Source organism: Gadus macrocephalus, chromosome 9 (assembly GCF_031168955.1).
Source record: "Gadus macrocephalus chromosome 9, ASM3116895v1".
NCBI lineage: Eukaryota > Metazoa > Chordata > Actinopteri > Gadiformes > Gadidae > Gadus > Gadus macrocephalus.
The window spans coordinates 15,419,827-15,442,318 of NC_082390.1; the positions used below are offsets into that span (position 1 = coordinate 15,419,827).

Genomic DNA, 22,492 nt, shown 5'->3' on the forward strand with positions numbered 1-22,492 from the left:
AATGTAATGTTACCTTGGTTATTCTGTTGATATACGCTACCAAAATACGAGAATAAAGTCAGACAGTCCGGTCTGTGAACATATATTTATTTGACCCAGGATGATACGTATCTAATGGGTAGAGGGGGCGGTTATATCTGCCTTAGCATGAGTCTGTTCCCACGCCCCAATCCCCGTATGACCCCCCCCCAGAACCCATCACAGGCCCCTGTGTGTTTGCCAGTCCGATATGTGGGGCACAGGGGCAGCATACCCTTAGATCAACAAAAGAGAGGACCAGTGAGCCAAAGCCCACTGTAATGGGACATGGGGGTCGTTGTTTTGGTTTATCCTTCTGTGTTAATGCCGACATGTGTTTGCAACAGTAGGGCTTGTACATCGCACTGATCGCCCCCTGTTGGGAAGTATAGGCGCATAGGAATGTTATTGTGTAGTAATTAGTAAATAGTTGTCTCTAATCTAATCTAATTAAGCGTGAAATAATTTGACACTATAGAGAGTCATTGTTGTGGTTGAAACGGACACAACTTTTCTAATGGGAGATGTGGAAAACCAAAATTTGGTTTATTTAGGATTATACATTATTACAACTATAATTCCAAAAATTGCTTAATGTTGCCAACAAAAATATCATATGATGCAGATCGCTATAACTTAGACTATTCCTGTTATGCCAATAAAGCTGGCTGTATATGCTCGGTGTATTTTTTGACCTTCTTTGATAAAAGCCAGATTAGTCCCAAATGATAACCAAAAGCATGGAGGGAAGGGGGTTCAATTTTCTCTGCAATTTTACGACGATGTTCCTTTTTCCCACCTCCGCATATTTTGTCAAACTGGGGCGCCGAGGTCCTCTAGCTGATAGACCACCCATCTCTCTAGGACCAGGACAATAAAACGTTCCTTTGTTTGGGGTTGGGAGTGCATTGGGAAGAGACTATGAGAAGTAGCAAGAGGGAAGTGAATAAGGCTGTTCTCTTGACAAAAACGTAATGATTTCATGGGAACTTGAAAACACTTATTCGTGGATAAGAGACCTTGGTATATGAATAGTGTGGTACGGGTAGTCTGCTCATCAAGTCTTTACCCGTCGCTACATGAAAACAGGGTGGGTCAGACTCTTTGGGGTATTAGACATTGCATGCAGGCAAAGCCAAAAACGTGTTGAAGTATTTTCATTTTTTTTTTGGATTAAGATGGATGTGTATGTGACCAATTCGTCAGGTGGTTACTCATGGTAGAAAAAGTTAGCTTTAGCCTAAATTGACAAGAAAATGTCATCTGGTTAACTTTTTCAACTGTGTAAACAGGGCGTTTGTGTATCCTTGTATACCTGCACACAAAAAACATCTTAGCAACATGATATGAAACACGGTTTGGGAGTGTGGTGGCACGTGGGCCGGTGATTAAGTGTCTGGAACACTTTAGGACACTTGGCAACAGGAACAGTGAGAGCGATTGGAAGAAATGATTCATCCATTACAACCAAAAGAATAACAAATGGTCTTGGCAGCGGATGTGCGGTGTGTGCTCCGTGATAGCGCAGAAAAAAACCACGCAATGCAATTCAAAACACCTGCGCTCTATTTACAAAACCCCCATTGTGTCTCGAAAACCTAACCCTCCCTCACCAACACATCATAGGAAGGCCCAAACCAACCGATCGGTGGCCTCAATTAATAATAATAATTCAGGCCATCGTTACCAATCTCTTGGTCCATGTGAGGGGAACCAAAGGTTTAGATACCCAGGGGTTACAGAGTTCACAAAATGGCCTTTATCTATTCAGTAAAAGTCTTATCACAAAAAAGGTTGCTGATACGCACTTGTGGGCCTGTAGTGGTGCACACCCTGGTGATGGCTTGCGTGGCTCTTTTGAGTATGACACACTCACACACAGCCCTCTGCTTTTAATCCTCACAGGGAAAGTCCCTGATCCCTCATGGGGGACTACATAGGATGGCCACACCTGTTGATTTTACCATTAGCTACATTTTTATATTACATTAAATTGAAAACAAATAACGACAATCCTCATTTAACTGATGAGTATTGCCATCTGAATTCAGTACAAGGACAATAAAAACATACAAAAACAATTTTGCAGAGTTTCATCATATTTCATTAAGTTACAAGAAATTCCAGTACTTGTTAGTCTCCTTTATTGATGCAATTTTAAAGCAACAGCTATTCACATTTCCTCTTGATCATACATTCATAGAAATATATAATGACAAAATAATACATTTGGAAAACTTTTTTTCATGACAAAAGAAAATTTGCTACTTTGGGTTACAGAATAAGTTAACCCAATAACTATCTCCTTTTTAATATTCAACATTTAATGGGGTTAACATAGCATTCAGATTCTTTTTCACATTGTCTTTTGCACCAACATAGAATATAAAAATACAAGTATTAAATAATAACAAATAAACAAACAAGTCAAACATAATTGAAAGCCATGTGCAAGAGAGTTAAGAAACAAATACATTCGTTTAAAACTGAAGTGGCTGTTCAGATTTCTGCATTTTTAGTAAGTGGTGCTTCCAGGATTGCTAAAGACGAACAGATGAACAAATGACTGACCCTGCCAACTTAAAAGTTTTAAGATGTATTAATGTGGGGATAGCAAGCTAAAAGAGAAAAAGGGTTTAAACAGCAGTGCATCACTTATTGTAATATCGGAAGAGAGAAACAGGAAACCACATCGGGCCCCTACACATCTGAACTCTCTTCACCTCCAATATTAAAAACTCTACTTGTGGAGGTAACGAATAAAAGACTGAACTGAGGCTGACAATGTCTGTTTATAAATAAAACATTTTATCTCCAACAAATCTATATTTCCACAACAATCCATGGCCCACATAGCAGCCTATTAAAAGGGCTTAAATATAATGCAAGGACTGCAAAAACAAACAATGTGCAGTCAATTGAATAATTGTAAGGATCAAGAATACACCCCCATCCCCTCAAGAAAAATACTCCTTTAGCCATTGTAGATATTGCAAAGTGAAATAAGGACTTCCTGAAATAAACCACTCAGACTGTGACCTTGCCCGAGCCCATTAACCACTAATGATGTTGTAAGTTCAAAACGCTGACCCTGAAGCCCAGCCCAAATACCTTCACTCCCAAAGTGCATAAACTGATCCTCTTTTGATTGGTCGCAGATGAATTTGAATGTTCATCCCATCAACAAAATTGGGATCCAACAACGGACACACGCTCACAGAAATCTTTTTATGAATCTAGCCTACAAGGTTATGTTGGTTCACACATTATACATGTCCTGAAACAGTTAAGACTAATCTGAGATTACATTTCTTAAAGTGAAAATTAAATGGGAATTCTCAAGTCATCAAAAAACAAGACACACCCAAATGGACCAACTAGCCCAAGCAAGCGTTAATGCCAACATTGGCAGAATTAGTTCTGATGGTTCCTCAAGCCTTAAGCATGCGGTTGCATCTGTACTTGGCGTGGGTGGATAGATGGCTGAATAGCACTGTTTAAACACGTGGGAGGAAATTATAAAAAAAATAAATAATAGGTCCAGCATAATCTGGTCCTGCCAGAAACAGGGGCTGACATTGGCTGACCATGCGTAGTCCATGCAGAGTGGTTTGTGAAGCCGTCTCATGCAGAGCTCTTCCCATGCAGTACTTAGGATAGGCTTATGTGGTACTATACTCTCGTGTCCAGCGGGTGGACGGCCTACAGCTCCCGGGTTCCTCTGCCTGTTCCACTGTGGCCCGGTCCAAAGCGTAGCAGAAGGCAGGTAGGCTGGGTTCTGGGGGATGTCGTGGGGATGTCTTAGCCTCTGTGAAAGCATGACGCAAAAGATGGAACGCTGAATGGGCATCTCACATTGTGAACTTAAGTCACATAACTTATAAAATAACGTGTCCTCCCTTAAGTGACCTTTTCCTACCGAGAATTTTGATGGGCCTTGAACTGGTACAGTGGACCGAGATGGATAAAGTTAGAAAAGATGAACTCATTTGTAGGGTTCTTTTCTTACCATTTGTCAATAACAATGTGGACAGACACCCTTGTCTGTCAACAACTTTTCACACAGACAGAAATGTCAGACATGGAATGGTTCCCCCCTTGGAATTGTGTTGAATCTGGAATTCAAATTCCAGGTTCAACACAGGCCCAATCTCTCCTGCCTTAATAGATCTAGCTCTCCGGCCAATTCTCGCTCTACTGAACACCCGGCACCAACAGGAGATGCCAGTGAAATTCTTGGTGTAGCCATCAACGTTGGCGAGCCTTTTCCTTTTTTATATTATGTCTCCCTTTTGCCAAGCGTCCACCTCCTCAGCTAGCCAACGGGGGCAACCGAAGAGAGACTTCCCCTGAGGGGATCCCCGTGCTGCGCTTCAGTGGACTCATCGTGTCACACAGAGTTTTGGGGAAAATGGTTAAGTGTGTCACAGGTCATGAACATAAACCGCCTCCTGGGTAGGTCACTCCATGGGTCCATCAAACTCAAAACCATTCTCTGACCATCTGGCCAATCCATTCTTTCAGATTGCTTTAGATTAGGACTTAACGTTGAACACACCAAAAACTAATCTTTTTCAAAGACATTGCTAAGATGTATTGCTTTGTGATACAGGAGATTGCTGTATGCAAATTTGGTGTAATTTATTCAGAATATGATTCAATTAACTGCAGTGTGTCCTATTTAATTGCAAGGAGTATAGCGTCAACATTAATCAATCCCCCATTCTGAAGATTGTAGTGGTTTACATACACCGAGCCTTGAATATTGGAATAAATAGTGCACAGATACATTGGCCTTTGCTGAACACTTGCTCTAGCAAATGTCCTCCGACCATTGGATACTACAAACACTTTACCTGCATCAGGTCAGCTTGGCCGTGCAGAGCAGAGCGCCCCCTGTGTGCAGGGACTCCACGTAAGCCAAGGCACTCTGCATGGAGGTCAGGCAGTAGCCCTCCTCTCCAATCAGATAACTGTGAAAGAACGACGCGTTTAGTTTAATCACATCAATAGCCTTTCACTGCACCATCACTAAAGACCATAGGAAACTGACAGGAGACGTATGGACATGAAGAGGAAGACACCCGAGTTACCTTGGCCTCCAGAATACGCCTTGAGGAACACCCTCCCTAAACCATGGCAACACTCTAGCCGGTCTGCAGCCAGAGAAACAGCCACTCTGTCATGCACCACCGACAGGGTCAGCGGCTCGTCAACTCTCCTGACCACCCACCCACGCACCCACCCAAAACTATCAACGAATGCTCAACAAGAAATACAAAACAGTCTTGGTAACTTATTCTCTAACTCCTCCTGAGGTGTATTGGCAGCAGTGAGGGTGGAGCAGAGGTGCAGCACAGCGCCAAGGAGTAATGGATGAGAAGGGAGGCTGACCCCGGGTGACCCCTGCACTAACGAGACCAAGACACGAGAGCGAGGAGGAGCCAAGAGCCATTACGGCCTGGAGAGGACCGCGAGGGAGAACGGCTGACTGCTGGAAGAACTTTGGGTCGGTTGCTGCACGGTCTGAGAGGAATGGCTGTCAAGTGACTGATCCCCTTTTCCCTTCCTCTGAGAAGGCTGCAAATCACCATGCTGTCCAGTGTTCATTTAGACAGAATGGGAAACCATAAAGAATACTGGAATTCCTTGCCGACAGCCAAGCTCACCAGACTGCCAAAATTACAGCTGTGGTGATTGGTCTGTGTGTGATTATGGTGACAACTGCGTGCATGCACGCAGTGCATGTGTGTGTGTGTGTGTGTGTGGCCAAACAGCATCTGTAACCGTGGTCTGAGCTCACACGCGATACGACCGAGTTGGATCACTCTCACTCACTTTCATCACTCACACCCTCTAAAGTTTAGGATGCATCATCATTTGCATCGGTCTGTGTACCCATGGTGGGGTTCTCCAAACCTACTCCCAACCACAGAGATGCTGAGCTGGGGAGCTGCGGTAGTTTGCACGCCCTGTCCCTGAGCGCCGCACATTTTCAGCTTCAGCATTATCTATGGAACTATTCCTAGAATCGTTCCTCTAAATGCAAAACATTTGCTTGGAGGAAAATACCGCTTGACAAAAATTGGAAAAGTGACAATATTCCAAATAAAAACAGATTTTTGGGAAGATCTAAAAATAAAACTGCACGATTATACATGGGGTTGATTTAACGGTGAGTGGCGCACGCTAATTTGAATAAAACTCAAACGACAGAACGTTGAATACATGGAAAAGGGATTAAAATAGCTCTACAAACCATCCTGCCACACTTCCACCACTTGGAGTGAGCGACAGACTGGCTGGAGGTGACCCAGACACCTACCCCTCGTGGATGAACTCCTCCAGGGCGGCACACTCAGACACCAGCTGGGGACAGTCGCAGCGCAGGGCCACGTAGGACAGGATGGGCAGCAGGTCGTCGGCGCCACTGCTCACAGGGACACACGGGTGAGGACCAGTAGGGAGTACACACACACACAACAGGGTTGGCTGAGATGAGTGAGTCCCATGGGTTGGAGACTGACAAGGGTCCTGATCGGATCTTAATGGGAAGGAAATGGAAATGGCCGCTACACTTCTGCCCCAACAACAACCGAGAGGGAGGGCTAAATGCCCTCTGAGACGATGGCGGCTAGATAGCATGTTCTCGCTGCAAGTATTCGTACATGTGGGCCCTCACACGCAGCGATGCCCGGTAAGGCTCGCGTGAGAGGGCAGACCAGCCGGAGAGCCAAGCGACCAGATGAAAGCGGACACTGGAGATGTGAGAGCTTGGCTCACCAGGGTAGGTGGAACTTGCGTGACTGTGTAATGACACTCCTAAACAACAATCCTGTGTGCAATCTCCTGTAAACACAAACCGCCAGCAAAAAGACATGCACGCACACGCACGCACGGCAAATCATCATCATGTGTTCCATTACAAACACCAGAACAGGGAAATAAAACCCATCGCTATCATCATTGCTTATTATGAAAATATCCCAATTCCACACATGATCAAACAGACCCAAAAGGACAATGGAAGGTTAGAAGGTTGAGAAGGAGAAGGAGGAGGAGGAGGAGGAGAGAACTGGGAGAGTGACAACATGAAGAGAAGAGAGGGAGGTTTGATGGGACAAAAGGTGCACAGAATAGAACAATTGAGCCGGTCACCCGAGCGGGTCAAGAACAAAACAAATGATTGAATGTGGAAATGCTTTTGGATATGAATGAAAGGATTAACAAAAGAGTAAGCAGAGAAGAGGGAGAGTGACGCTGTGCGTGTGTGTGTGTGCATGATTTAATCAGGTAGGATCCAAACAAAATTATGTGTGTGATATATATATTGTATATATATTTTATATATCAAATACAAATAAATAAATAAATAAATCACCATGGCGGGGTGTTTTTGCCAAGGAATAGTAAATTGAAAAAGTGGCTTAAGATTCAAAATGGGTTGTTTGTTCCCCCACTATCCCATAACAAATAATGATAAAAAGGACTGCAATATGTCAGGACAAGTCAGGGAAATATTACAAATGAATCACAATTCATCAAGAAAGGTTGACCAATATTCTGAAATCAAGCCCTGGGGAAATCCATACCCCAGTTCAAAATTAGAAGAACCCTGGCTGTGATTGTATTGGCGCAGCCTCCATGAGCTACATTCAATTATTGCTCAGAAATCTTAAAATCTTAAATCAAGTAGACGCCCTTGTTTTGGGGAGCACAGACCAGAGAGAGAGACTCGTCTACTACTCCTCAATTCTGGCTCTATTAACCGGTTTAGGTTAATAGAGTTCATTTGGGCTTGTCGATGGCTTCCTAAAGGACTCAGAAAAACAGCAAGATCTCAATGAAATCGAAGAACATGCACACAAAACATTGGGCTCAAAACAAAGAAGCAGTATCCTGACTGCTATGTTCAAGGCATATCTTTGTATGTTCATCGTTAAATTGCATTATAGGCATTTTTTTTGTACCGTCCTGTTTTGATCAGTATATGCCAATGTTGTTATCAATAAAAAAACATTTGCACAAGGCAAGCCGATGCACTTCTCCATGTTGATAAGAGCATTAAAATGAGAAATATTAATGGGACAAAGAATTCAAGGGATATTTAGCATAGAAAAAATATATACGATTAATCGTGATTAATCCTGAGTTAACTACAATCGTGATTAAATATTCTAATCGCTTGACAGCCCTAAAATAAATAAATATATATATATATATATATATATATATATATATACACACATACACATACACACACATATATATATATTGTATGTAGCAGCCAATTAAACTGGCGACATCCCATGGCTCTTCATTTCTATAGTGAAAAGACAACACATTCTGATTTAGAGAAAAGACCACAAAAAAGATAAATAATAAATGCCTACTCCTTCCACCCCTCATTGCTGTTGTAAATACATTGATAGATATGATACCGTCTTCCATTTTGAACGGTGCCATCCATATATTCCCTCTCCTTGGTGTGGTGCATGAAAAACTAAAAAGTGAACATGTTTTTTGTTTACAAGATGATATACCCTCACAAAATAAGCATTGCATTGCTTATTTGGCACTGCTGACAAGACGCCCACACTCTCCTGCTGTACTGTGCGTTCATTCTAGGTTCACTGACCCAATGAGCTTGATTCCTTGTGAGTTTCCCTGGATGCATTCTTTTGGTACTCTCTACCCACTCTCTCCTTCCCCTGCCCTTGTTCCTTGTAGCGCTCAGAGGACATCAAAAATACAGACGGACGACCCAATTTTAGGGCTGGCCCTTGGGAGGTGGTGCCTGACATGGGGCCATCAGACACAGGACCGTCCCCTGCTGGGCGGGCCCCAATGAGCCCTGATCAGATCTGACAGGCCAATGAACAAGGCCGGAAGCCTTGCAGGGATGCGTGTCCCGCTGGACGCTAGGATTAGTTGTTGTCTTTGTGCTGCATCAAAGTATGACAAGCATCGAGTTTTCTTTTTGGGATAGGAAAATCAAAAGATAGCTGCACTTTCAGTGCACTTTAGGGGGTTCATTTGTGAAGGCATGAACGTTTTCACTCACATGGCAGCGCTTTTGGGCGGCGAGTCCACCTCCTGATGGCACCTATAGTCCTCGGCGCAGACGCAAATGTTCCGCAGCGTTCGAACTGTAGCAAGACAGCACGCAGAACGTCATTGATATAAAATCAAACCAAATTCACAGGCGTTGGTTTGCTTTGGCTCAACTACATGTGGAAACAGAGCTGCAACACGGAGGTCACGATAAATCATCAATAGGGGGGGGGGGGGGGGGTCGCTGAAACACACACTGAACACTAGCCTGGCGGTTAAACATCAGACGCACCGATACACTCCAGCTTCCTCTGGGGGCAGCAGTCGTTGCAGAGCAGCTTCAGCTCCTGGACGGCTGACTGGTAGGGGTAGGAACACTGTTGCCCGCTGGCGTCCTGGGGGAAGAGTTTGAGCGGTACGCCGACAACCTCGGGCGAGGCGTCGCGGTAGCGTTTCATGCTGCATTCGAAGGCCTGCTCTCTGTCCTTGTACACCTTCCTGCACACACACGTAAAAGCAGCACTGGAGATCCACACACACTTATCGTAGGACTAATGCTGCCTCATGCTGGCCAACAATAGGAATGCACAACTACATTTCTTTACTTTTGCTACCTACAATTTATGTAACCTGTGTGCTTCATTTGTGTTATTTTTTGCAAACCTTTAACTCATTTGTGCCTTAAGTCCACAGCCTAGACAACGTAGGAGCATGGTCAACAACTAATCCAAGAGCTACAATGTGTTTATTTAGCTTCTAAAAGTTAAAAGCCTTAAAAATAGCATTTAGGTACCGCACTACCTTTGTTCCCAGCTACATATTTTATGCTTTTGCTCATCATTCTCCAATCTTGTTCCAAGTGGTAACATATTTGTTTGTTACTTGTAGACTGGTACACAAACCAAAACATTGTGCAAGGGTTTGTTTCAGGCTTTGGTGGACAGAAGCCTGAATTACCTGAAGAGAACCAGCAGGGGGCTCCAAAGTGGAGCAAAGAAGGCTTCCTCTATGCTGGCCACACACAGGTCCTTAGAGTTGGCTGTGTTCAGACACTCAAAAGACAGCAAACACAGAGAGAGCAGCTGATCTGGAACAACAGGCAGAGAGCCATAGGTCAAGACGGAAAATCTACTCAATAGAACGCATGAAACCGATTCTGCCCTGTTTCGGTCTCAAAATCTGCATTGCAAAAACCAACGAGTAGAAAAAAAGTGATTCCTAAAGGGGGATCTCCAACGCAGCCCCTTCTGCAGTGCACCCAACGCTCACCAATGCAGATGTGGATGTCCTTGACGATGGCCTTGAGGTGCTCCCTCAGTGCCTTGACCTCCAGCTCCCGGCTCTCCTCCCGCAGCGGCTGCACAGAGGGGTCAAAGGTAAGCTCGGCGTTGAGGCCGCTGTTGTCGTGGGACGGCTCCCATTCCAGTTGGTCGAGGAACTGCTCCAGGTCCTCGAAGGAGTTCTCCCGGTCCACCAGTAGCGGCACGGCGGGACACTTCGCTCCCCCCGTCTCAGCCAAGGTGACCACGAAGCTCCGGGGTGGAGAGAGCGCAGAGTCCGGGCAGGGCCTCTCTGTGGTGACCCGCGTGAGCCCAAACCCTTTGTTGTTCAGGTTCTTCTGAGGCTCTGCGGAGAGCCAGTTGGATGAGTGAAGAATACAATTACCAATATTGGTTGACTTGATCTCATAATTGTTGTTGTCGAAATGGGTCCTTTGTAAAAATGGCAATTACGTAGATCGATTATTGTTCAATCGACTTTGCATATACTATAATAATTTTTAGTATAGGTTGCGAATCTGTACCAGCTGCAGAAGTCGCTGTTGCCAAGGAATATCCCTGTGTATTCTACAGTATTTCTTTACCAATATTGTGTTGTTATTCCTTAAACTACTCAGAACTTTTTTTGTCCACTACTTTTCATTTAGCCAAATTACTGAATGAACCCACCTTGATTTTGTAGTTTTACTCTTGAGAATAGCCTCTTTGTATGAATTCCTTTACACAAATAATAATTGTATACTGGAAGGGCAAAATTGACATTGGTGACGAATGGATTTCCCTTTTGAAAGGCTGTCCTTATTTTCAGTCGCATGCAATGGAAAACGTTGAAGGAAAACCTGTTTCGGTCTACCTTGATGCAGTTGGGGACTGCCCAGCCGGCCTTTACTGATGATGGGGTACAGATGGTCGTACACACGATACTGATGCTTCCTCAGCAGTGTCATAACCGGGTGGTCCGGGCAGCTGTTGACACAAGGGTTTGCAAAAAAAACAACAACATGAATAAGCAACATCCAGAACACTGCCCTCTCTCTCTCTCTCTCTCTCTCTCTCTCTCTATCTCAATCCCCCCCTCCCCCTCGTCCAACACAAACACACTTCTTGAAAATGGTTTCGGAAGTTACACGGCCACTCATGATGACAGAGCAGAAGAGTAAACAAACATTCAAATCTTGATTGAAATCCAGTTTCAGTTCACGTTTCATCTCCAGTTCTGCCGCCTACCTGAGCAAGTAGGATACTAAACCAGAGACCAGCGTGGGATCGTCAGGACTCTTCTTGAGGTTGGCCTTCCACTGTTTGGGCCAGTCCTGCAGAGCAAAGTAATACATGACCAAGTGTTAAGACACACTCAACAGCACAAACAGAGAGTCAAGGCTCTCCCCCCTACTCTGCTGGGGTGATCACCGGGACTCACGTGGTCCTGCTCATATTCCAAGATGTTAGCATAGATAACTCGCTGCTCTTGTTCCTCAGCGGTCGTTGTCCCCGACGCTGCAAATCTCCTGAAGCAAGACGGACACACAAAGATTAAAACAATCGTGTACCGACAAAAACAATACATTGCATGAAAGCAAACCTTATTGTCAAAACAATGATCAAGGCCACAGCCAATCACACTCTCTACCTGTTGGCCTCTTCCTGCAGCCTAAGTCTTCGCTCTTCCATCTTCCTTTGGAGCTGATTCATTGAATTAGGGAAATGCAACAACATTCCTATTAAAATAACTATCCAGACTTATTATTTTGCAGAACAAATGCTAATAAAAGTCCTATGTATTCGATTTTATACTGAATACAAGAATAACCTAATAAAAATAAGACTTAGTTAAATAAAATAAATTGAGGATGCTATAGACGTGGCCAATTAAATAAAGTTTAAATACATTTAGAACAAAAGGATACAGCATCCTGTCTGGCTTGGGCTATGATGAGGTTCTCCATCATCTGCCGCTGGAGAGACAGGGACTGTGTGTGGTCACAAACAGAGAGGAATGTTGGAGAGAAGTACTGCCATCTCATTCTGTATAGGACCAAGTCACATTCATTATGACTAAATCTAATGATTATCTGACATGAGGAGGCAATGCATAGCCATTTATGTTCCACCTCAAAACAGCTATACAGAACCATGCATGCACCACATTAGTACTACTGATTGGAAAGCTTAAACTAAAATGTTGTTACATTGGCCTGAAAGCTAGGAGATGTATAGTTTAGGATGGGATTTAATGTGGTTCATGTACCAAAAGGTGCATTTGGTGTGGCCCAATACTGTTACTGGGACATCTCTTTGTTAATGGTCCTATTCAAAACGTTGTGATTGAAATGCTACATCATGGTTGTTGTTGTTGTTGTTGTTGTTGTTGTTGTTGTTGTTGTTGTTGTTGTTTCCATCATGCTCAGCTGGTGTGACACTTTTTTTTTTAAATGGATTGAGACATTTATATTTGATCTAGCCTTTGGCTAGCCTTATTTCAAACGCTATTCTGTGATCTAAAGAGACTTAGAAGATGACGTTGCAACCCAGCTGCTGTCAAAGGCAGCTGTTAATTAATATCCCCAAGACGCAGGAGTAGAAGAGACTGTCGAAACTTTTAAGTTAAGATTCTTCTTGTGGATTGGAAGTATTTTGACCTGGTAAACAAAGTCAGATTCTGACTTAAATCAACATCAAAATGCATCCTGCGAATTTTTGTGGACGATATTACGCCATATTGAGAGGACCATTTAAATATGCCTTTGTTTTGCCAAATCTCGCATGAGAAGACAAATCATTTCACGATGAATTACTAAAACAATGACCAAAACATTACGACCAACATAACAACTTAACACTCCAACGCTCCGATGCTTCCAAACGGATGCGCTCATTTGCGAATTGACATCTCGATGCACACCACTGACCACAGTTGATCCCAGGGGAGCAACATAGTAGGCCTACCTGATGTATTCCAGCAAACACCACGGTTTAGGGATCTCTCTGTATAGCTCCACTGCCATCACGTCTAAGTAATTATTTTTATTGGATCAAAGTAAGAATACTCAAATTAGTGGCCAAAAGTCGTGGCTGAAACCGATCTCGCCTACTTGAGAATGCACGCATTAATAGGCCTGCCTTTGCCTGTGTGTTTTTGAATTCTCGTCGACTCGACGTCATAATAACACGTCAGTAAAGTTGCGGCTGAACTCAATCAATCCATTTCTATGCGTTTGAGGAAATGATACTTTGTTATGAGAGCTCCCGCGTGGATACATTTAAACTAGAATAGTTTAACCAGTGTCATAAATACAACGGCCTACGTATCAAAATCTGAGAAGCACCCCAAAAAAAAGTTTTGGGGTGCGTTAACAGCTTCATACATTCTCGGATGATTAACAAAAACCACAACGGGATTTACCTGTAAGAAGGCCTTCAGTTTTCTCCAGTAATCTCGCGGCTCCATTTGGTTATTATTACGACTGAACATTTCCCTTTTCTTTTCTTTTCTTTTTTATGTCGGTGGTTAAAATAGAATCAGAGAAACGATATTGGCGATTCAGTTAAAGTTGATCTTTAAAACGTGCTTGTTCCATTAAGAACAAGGAGTCAATTAAGTTAAAAAACAGTTAATCCTATATAATAACATAATGTATTCCAAGATGAGTATGTTTAAATGAAGCTATGGTGTCCAGCCACTCAATTCGTGTGTCCGCAGAAATGGGTCCTGGAGCCATTTAAAAGAAACGGAGCAGTGATTGACTGCTGATTTTCTTCCAAAACATGCGATGCGTAGCGGAAAGGGCGTGAATAACACGCTTCATTTGTTTACCATCACGTGTCTGCTATTGGCTGTTCTTGTATGACTGTCTTCGGTTGAGATGTGTGCTGTGTAATGGACATTGTTTCGAATTAATTGTATTCCCCTCAATGTTGCAGCCATTCGTTTCGAATGGATTGCTCAATTGAAATTGAGCTCATAATGGATAATAGGAAGAAATCTACCTAAACTAATCAAATAGACACTTTGGGGTAAACCAGAGATCAGTATTTCGTGGTTCATCGCGGGGGCTAGACTACTTTAGGTTACATAACATTATTTGCAGGGCATGCATTTAAAAGTAAATTTGGTGTTCAGCCTCACCCCTTTAATTTAGAATGGATTTCTGGGATCCGTTGAGAGAAGCCCCCCCCCCCACACACGCACACACACAAAAATCTAATAAGGACTTGATTAGATCACTGTTTGTGCCTTCAAAGACTACTCACCAGAGACGTCTTTTGACAAGCTTGACCTGGGGCGAGCCTTGCAAGGCGAGCTTCATATTTAGCTCTCAACCTCTGGTTCACGCGTGATGCTTCCTCGATGGGCGTCAGCGCTCTACAGTCCAGACATACACATTAAAACATTGAGGAGTGTGCAAAAATATAACTACTCCTATTGGGGTATACATCTTTGGGTATCAGCAGCTCATTTATAGCTTGAGATAGTATGAGATGAGAATCCTATAAGATGAACCGACTTGTTAGGACTGGTTTAGACTCGCCACTTTATCAGATCATTGTTTTGCTGACATGATGGCTGGAATGAAATTGTGTTTGCACAGGCCGTGTGAGGTTTGATGGTTGTGTGGGTGACCCTTACTTTCTGCTTGTGTCCTGTGATTCGGCTGTTTGGAGCCTCTGGAAGACTTCAGGGGGTACAAAAGGAGGGGGCTCCTCAGCCCCCTCCAACAGCTCTCTGTGTTGAGGAGAGTTTGATGGGCTGGTTGCTTTTGGAGATACATCAATAAGCGGGTCATATTGAGTGTCTGTGGGAAAAGAAAGAGTTACTATTTTGTCATTTAGTGGACACTTTTTTATGACTCAAATGACTTGAATTATTTTCATATTGTCATCTTGCCAAAGGATACTTGGGTATTTACCTACTGTTAGACTTTGACACATTTTATTTCACCACATATTCATACATATCACACATCAGAACTGAAAGAACATTTTTATCTCATCACCAGGGGTTTCCTCAGTACTGTTAGGGTAGCTGGCGCCCAGAGCCTTTGGTGTTTCTGTTTGGTGGGGCAGAATGGAAGGGGGTGGGGGCAAAGGGCTGGGGCTGGAGAGGTCATGGGACTGTTGGCTCCTCCCTGTGAAGGACTTGGCTCTCTCTATACACTGCTCTGCTAGTCGGAACATCCGCTCCACCTCTACAGCCTCTAACTCGCCCCCCTCTGTGATCACAGGAGAGAGATAGAGAGAGAGAGAGAGAGAGAGAGAGAGAGAGAGAGAGAATGAGAGAAAGAGACATTAGAAACACTTTGCTTTAATGGTGATCTCATGACATTTCAGATCTGATTATAACCAGGTTGACCAGGTTTTTGACTTTTCTTCGAGTTGATTGGATCAGTTGAGAGTACAATGGTAACTATCGGTTACCTCTGAACCAGCTTAGCTCTAAAAATATAATGGATACAATAGCTTTCTGCATTAATGTATGTTTGTAATGTACACAAATCTTACTTTTCGTCCCCGCATCTTCCAAAAGTGCATGTGATATGTAGTTAATGCTCCTGAGGTATTCACAGTAGGCTTCCTGAGGGGCAAGAGAGATGCAATATGCTTTATGCTGCTATACCATGAACACAGACTAATAACAATACAAATGTATTGTGTAGTTGTAAATACTGGATCGTTATAGGATCATTCTCGTGCTACTATAAGGTTTGACAGCACATACAAACATACATAACCTTTTTGTTTACATAATGTCATTGACAATGTCTGATAAGATTTAAAATAGCTTTCAACCAGCAGTAAGACGAGACGACGTACTACCTTATGTTGGTTCTCTGCGTCCATTTGTATCGCAGTTTTAGCCATTTTCATGGCATTTTGAAGTGGCTTTAGTATTGTATCCGAACCAAATGCTGCCATAATTGCACCGGAAATAACGTATGTTGTTCAGGGTAGCGTTGGTTGCACCGTGTGGTTGTTTGGGTACAGGGAGGTGTTCATTGGTTGGGAATGGTTCCCGTTTACCAGGGCAAAAATGAAACCGAATTCTAAATTAACAATCTAAATTAATAATTCGCTCAATCAGTCCAGCAGGCAAAGGCTTATTGAGCGAATGTACCGACATATCAATTGTCGATCGTTTATTCATTGATCAAATTGATTTAAAGAGAAGTTGAGCAATGCACATTCGTCGTTATTTATTTCAATCTTTATGTGTTAACAACGCATTCTATGATTATTATTTATTTATTTTAAATGACTTATCTATATAAATATATGTATCGCGAATAATTTAGTTTTCTGGCAAGGGTGGCGCTGTCTAGCTTTTAGTCCCTGAAGTACATACAACTTCCGGGTTTCAATGTTTACATCTGGGAGCTGATTTCAAACGTTTCAAATCCAGATTTCTACTTGGCTAGAGTTTACGAAAACTACGCGCATTTAAGTTTGGTTTAATACTGCACCGTAACGTTGTAAGGACGAACGTTTACTCGCAAGTCCATTTAATTTGCAAAGGTAACTAGACCTGTTCTGGTTAAGATAGCTACTATACGTACCACAGATGATCCTGTTTTGCATTTTTATATCCGAGATTTGTTGTTTGTTTAACTATTCTGGAAATAATAGTCATGAAAAAGAAAAGCAAACGTGCGCGGTTGTCTGATCCTTCACAAGAGAAAACCGTGAACGTTATTGCCAGTGGGTTCCAGAAATCACCTGGAAACAGAGGGCGACCACGAAAGAAAGCCACGCCGAACCCACCACAACATGGTTTTAATCACAGTAACCCTCCATCACCAGAGCAGTCAGCAAGTTTTAACTTAAGCATGACAGCAGTCGGCGTGACACAAAGTCATATTGACAGCAAATCAAAAACATCAGGTGGGAATGTCCTTCTATTATTTTAAATTGGAACGAGATTACTTCACATTTGGCCAAGTTGTCATTGGCCACATGTCAAGCCTTTGGCCAGGCCATTGCAGTCCTGTCTTTGTACTGCACCAGCCTCGTCACATGCTGACCCTGAATACTAACATGTTTCAATGCCTACAGGTAGACTACCCCAAGCTCTCTGTCGGCTCTGCCATGGTAAATTCTCACCACGAAGTTTACGGCACGCCTTTAACAAGTTGCCTAAGGATTTGGCCGAGCTCCCAGACTATGAGGACAGTGCTCCTCAGTCCCCCCTCCTCTTCCACAATGACTTCCAGAGGCTGGTGGGGGTCCCACTGGACCGAGACCCCCGGCTGTCAGAGTTTGTCTGTAAGAAATGTTACACCAACTTCTACAAATGTCACAGCGTCCTGCTCAGGTTTCTCCAGAGAGTTAACCTGCTGCCTGTCGGCAAAGAAAACGCTAGAGACCGGTAAATATGATCAAATCTATAATTAATATATTTGGAACCGTATTTATTCATATATACACATATACATTCCATTTTCCATACGAGTTTGCTATTAGTTGGCAAACATTTCTCTTTTTCAGGAAGAATGAAACGAGTCCTCAGTCATTGGTGAATCTCAGTTCGACAAGTATGTGATTGTCCTCTTTCTCCTCCTTGTTATAAGAACTAAACATAAGAACTAAACAATGAAAACTTTGCATCAATTGAGTTCACGGATTTAAAATAATTGCGCAAATAAAAGCATCCTCCATTCGATTTAACTGCTGCTGTTCTTCATTCCTGTTCGTAGTGCCGCCGTCTTTCACGGCCGACCGCAAGTGCCTCCACAGCCTGGTGTCCTGGGCTCACCACCACGGGGAGGCCTGCCGTTCCTGCCCTGACCTCAAGGAGGTGCTGGAGGGCCAGTGCTGGGGCTCTGTCCGGGCCGTGTGGGGCTGCTTGAGTGGTCACAGTCACATCATGGACACGCAGCGCACCGCTGGCACTAATAGTGATCCGGGATATGTGGCGGAACTAAGCTGTGCTCTATTGGGTGGCGGCAAAGGGGCCTGTGAAGAGGGCGACGAAGGAGATGTCAACACACAGGAAGAAGAAGACCAGGATGATGAAGTAGGCGGGGGCAGGTCCAGTCTTTCCGCAGCTGCTAATCGGACACACCACTCAGGCCGGAAGGACGGCGCTGCGTACCCAGAAGACGGTGAGGAGCAAAGATTCCCTACACACCATCGGACAATCCTCTCTCTGTAGCGGGTAATGGTGACCAGTAGTGCTAGTGCAAGAGGCCTACTATTTTTACCACAGTTGATCCATTTGTGTTCACTGTTGGGGGGCGGGGGTGCTTAGCAGTTAGATCTGTTGGTGGGATGTTGGGCTGAAGAACAGACCCCTCCTTGGTGTGCGCGTGTGTGTATACCCCCTGTGACACAGTTACCACATCAAATGTTATAATCTCCTTCAAAGCTGGTACTGTATACAATTGCGATGGTTATACACTGAGAACATTCATAAAGCATAGATGCCAGTAACGTTTGGTTTCAAAGTTAATCCTGCAATGATAACATTTTCCACAGTTTGAATAAACGCATGTTGTGTTATTCTCTTTGGCTATTGTTTACCGTGGTTGTTATTGTTGTTTAGAGTTCCTAGGTCGTGAGCAGGTCCCATTCCCTCCTGCACAGCTGCGCAACATGACAGCAGACGGCGAGATGTCAGACAGGTTAGCGCGCACACACACACACACACACACCTGAAGGCATGTAAATAAACGCTTACACACCCACTTCAACATTTGCATCACTATGACAACACTAAGGTCTAGTGAAGCACAAAGCATGGTCTACAATAACATGCATGTGTCTGTGTCCTGCGTGATGACTCATTTGTGCTTCAGAGATCTATCTATTGAGGAGGACTTTGATGAGGGTAGGAAGAGAAACGCCTCAGACGACGAACTGTTCCAGCCTTATCAGGATAAAAGGTTAACTCCTCTTCCGCACTCCATAATCTTGTCTTGTCCCAAAAGTTTGATCTATTGGTTTATTTAGTCTGAGTAACACAACATTCCATGTTTTCATATTGAGAGCTCACTCTCTTCCTTTTTTGTGTGTATGTTTGTGTTTCGTCTAGGCCTCGGAGAGTGACGGGCCCAGGCAAGAGGAGGCGCGGCCCGGCCACCCGAGAGGAGCCCAAGGTCCGAGGTAAACCGGGACCCAAGCCTGGCTGGAAGAACAAGTTCAAACCTCAAGGGTATGTTTAAAATCTAAGTCTTTGTCCATATTTCACACTTCAGCTTATTTTCTCATCAATGCAGGACAACATTGTCTCATATTACATTTCATCCCTCAATGACAGTCTCGTCTAGAAAAGTTTCCTTTTAGTTTCATTGTACAATCATTCAGTAACTAAAGAGTACAATTCCAATCTAATTTGTACAATAATACCAATTTGTGTCGTTTCTCAGTGAAGAGCTACCCAATATCTACAAGTGTCCGTATCAGGGATGCACAGCAGTATACAGAGCTACTGATGGGCTAAAGGTCAGACCTCATACATGTTTCCCAAGTATTATGTTACACAGAATGCTATAATATTCCACGACAAAGTGTAACCACTGAAATCGTTGCAATGCTAATAATTATATTCTCGTATTGATTTGGTTTCTAGAAGCACATAAAGGAGCAGCACGAGGAGAACCGAGAACGGCCCTGTCCTTATCCTGGCTGCAACAAGATCTTTATGATTGACCGCTACCTGCAGCGACACGTCAAGCTTATTCACACAGGTGAATTAGGTCCCTTGTCTCCGTTACCGTCTTGGTACCACCTCCTCCGCAATGCAGTGGCTTTCACTCAAACTCAGGACTCTTTCACTGTGACATAGAAATCCATTGATAATGACAATAATGCAACAACATATGTGTCTAATAGTAATTCTTTCAAAAGTATTCTGGTATCAGGGTGACAATTACCCAGTCTTAATGGTCTTTTTATTGACTGTTTAGTAACACACCTGTAACCTTGCACCCAATGTGAATGAGCAGGACGATGCCAGGGTCATAAAAAAAGACATTACTAATGTGTCTTGGTACAGTGCCGCTGCTTCTTTCTGTCCCCATCATGGCAAAATATTGCATCTGAATGATAAAAAAAAACCACTACACTAATCCTCCTCTCATGCGTCCTTTTGTCCTGTTTTTGACGTCATCGTGGTGTTTTCAGACGAGAGGAACTACATCTGTGACCAGTGTGGACAGACATTCAAGCAGAGGAAGCATCTATCAGTCCACCAGATGCGTCACTCTGGAGCTAAGCCACTGCAGTAAGTAGGTCCTCAGTCATACAATCTTGGCTCCTCCAAACCTTCTAAACCAGGATATCGAGCAGTTGTCGCACAATTATTGCCCCTTGAGCTATTTCAATCCTCCTTTTTTTTAAGCATTATTTTTCCCATTTTGTAAATTTCTCTTAATATCAGCCACCCGACTTCCACCACAAAGTAAACAAAAAATATACTGACCAAAATGTCATTGTGATCCTGTGTTTAGTGAAACTATTAATTTTGACCGCCAACACAAAGTCCTTTATACAAGCTGAACGTAACTTTCTTTCAAACTGCCAATCGAAAATCGATCCCACCTCAGTGCCCTCCTTCTCTCCCAGGTGTGAAGTGTGTGGCTTCCAGTGCCGCCAGCGCGCCTCTCTCAAGTACCACATGACCAAGCACAAGGCCGAAGCCGATCTGGAGTTTGCCTGCGTCCTGTGCAGCAAGCGCTTTGAGAAGGCCCACAACCTCAACGTCCACATGTCCATGGTCCACCTGCTGACCCAGGGGGAGGCCCTGAGAGGGGTCCCCCTCCAGCAGCAGCCCACGCCCAGCCAGCTGTACTCGGACTCGCACGCAGTCACAGAGACGGGAGAGGGGGCCCATCAGCCAGAACAGGAGAGATGACCCTGGAGCAACGACCGTCTGCCCCGACAGCTTCAGGGATTTGTTCGGGGGGCCGTGGGTCCCTTGTCCTTTGTGGACAAAGACACCGTGTTTACATGGGTTCTGATCTCGGAGGGATACGCCATGTTCTCCTTGTTTACAATATCAGACCATCCTGATTGACAAACTGATGCCAACAATGATTTAAAGAAAACCATCTAAGCAGCTAAACAGGGTGTAAACAGTAGAAGATAAGTCATCATATCCCCATTTTGATATGTAGGACAGGTTGAAGAAGGGTAAAAACTACAGCCTGGAGCTCCAAGGAGAGTAAAGGTTACTAGCTGAAGCATAGTGTTGGCCTTGCTGGCCATCAAAACCGGAACTGTAATCGTTATGGGAGTTATGGTCTCATTTAAGCACTATGCATATTGAATACACATTTATTCCTTAAAGAGCACCACTGACAGCAGCAGAGTGATACTAGAACTATCAAACAGAAAAATTTCCCCTACGTTTCTCCGACATTCTGAAGTCTTGCATTTCACACACCTTTGATTGACGGGCAGGATGGATTCCGTAATGAGCTGGGAGTGGACTAAATCCTTAAGTCTCATACAGAAGCCGGCGCAGTCAACTTGAAATGCATATTTTCACAACACATTTAACGAATAGCTGACGGATGGCTATACCATTTCCACAAATCCTCTTGAATCTTAACTTTTTAGCTTTGAAACAATAATGTATTCTCCATTACTAATACACCATCCAATTCCTACATTTGAAACCATATATTCAATTATTCATTGTTGCCAACCCGTTCTTCCAGACGGCTCCATGGACTGTCTACTCGTAGAAACATGAACCTCTTGCGTAAGATGGTTTTATTGAGTTATTCTGAGGAATAAAACAAATGATTTCAACTATATAATGTAAACCGTGCAATGGCAGATGCAAATGTATAATACAGACTTTATAAGTCATGTGTGTGTGGTTCATGGGCTGCCTGATGTTTAGAGGGGTTACTGATGTATGTTCGAGCAGCAGTCTGTTTCTAAGACCATAAATATAAGCACTGAAACTACATCGTTAAAACTACGCCAAAATGACATCCCCCAAAACACCACGTCCAAGAACACCAAAGTGTGAATTGAAGATGGGGTGGGAGGTTTCTTGTCGGCCTCACGGGTCAAAGGTCCTCCCAGTGAGTCAGAGCAGGAAGTCCATCTCTTGGCTGAGCCCGGCGGGGCCGAGGTGTGTGGAGAGGGCTGCAGCCACCTCCGGGTCCAGCTCCGCACACAGGGACTCCAGCTGC

At 43.7% G+C, this 22,492-nt stretch overlaps 3 protein-coding genes across 6 annotated transcripts in view; 1 reads left to right on the forward strand and 2 right to left on the reverse strand.

Annotated features, from left to right (window-relative positions):
- Nucleotides 1–2,145: 2,145 nt before the first annotated feature.
- Nucleotides 2,146–16,365, reverse strand: vps9d1 (VPS9 domain containing 1). Of its 2 annotated transcripts, XM_060061058.1 has the most exons (17): nt 16,167–16,365; nt 15,852–15,924; nt 15,347–15,562; nt 14,980–15,145; nt 14,604–14,715; nt 12,260–12,322; nt 11,983–12,035; nt 11,773–11,860; nt 11,580–11,665; nt 11,206–11,318; nt 10,342–10,698; nt 10,030–10,159; nt 9,365–9,570; nt 9,083–9,167; nt 6,344–6,448; nt 4,875–4,991; nt 2,146–3,826 (listed from the first exon to the last, which is right to left on the reverse strand). In XM_060061058.1, exons 1-16 carry the CDS (start codon nt 16,263–16,265, stop codon nt 4,880–4,882), a joined length of 2,064 nt encoding a protein of 687 aa, XP_059917041.1. In that variant the 5' UTR covers nt 16,266–16,365; the 3' UTR covers nt 2,146–3,826; nt 4,875–4,879. The 2 variants fall into 2 exon arrangements, with proteins under 2 accessions (XP_059917041.1, XP_059917042.1); XM_060061059.1 differs by lacking the exons at nt 14,604–14,715; nt 14,980–15,145; nt 15,347–15,562; nt 15,852–15,924; nt 16,167–16,365 and adding an exon at nt 13,756–14,491.
- Nucleotides 16,366–16,479: 114 nt separating this feature from the next.
- znf276 (zinc finger protein 276) lies at nt 16,480–22,160 on the forward strand. 2 transcript variants are annotated; one of them, XM_060061063.1, is made up of 12 exons: nt 16,480–16,862; nt 17,047–17,228; nt 17,400–17,712; nt 17,832–17,878; nt 18,041–18,448; nt 18,889–18,967; nt 19,142–19,228; nt 19,378–19,497; nt 19,712–19,787; nt 19,915–20,032; nt 20,469–20,568; nt 20,910–22,160. In XM_060061063.1, exons 2-12 carry the CDS (start codon nt 17,174–17,176, stop codon nt 21,196–21,198), a joined length of 1,692 nt encoding a protein of 563 aa, XP_059917046.1. In that variant the 5' UTR covers nt 16,480–16,862; nt 17,047–17,173; the 3' UTR covers nt 21,199–22,160. The 2 variants fall into 2 exon arrangements, with proteins under 2 accessions (XP_059917046.1, XP_059917045.1); XM_060061062.1 differs by having other exon boundaries at nt 16,480–17,228.
- LOC132464590 (Fanconi anemia group A protein) overlaps nt 22,047–22,492 on the reverse strand; it is an 84,510-nt gene continuing 84,064 nt past the window's right edge. For both annotated transcript variants that reach the window (XM_060061055.1, XM_060061054.1), the window contains exon 42: nt 22,047–22,488. In XM_060061055.1, coding sequence (XP_059917038.1) covers nt 22,387–22,488 — 102 coding nt within the window. In that variant the 3' untranslated portion in view covers nt 22,047–22,386. The remainder of the gene's footprint in view (nt 22,489–22,492) is intronic.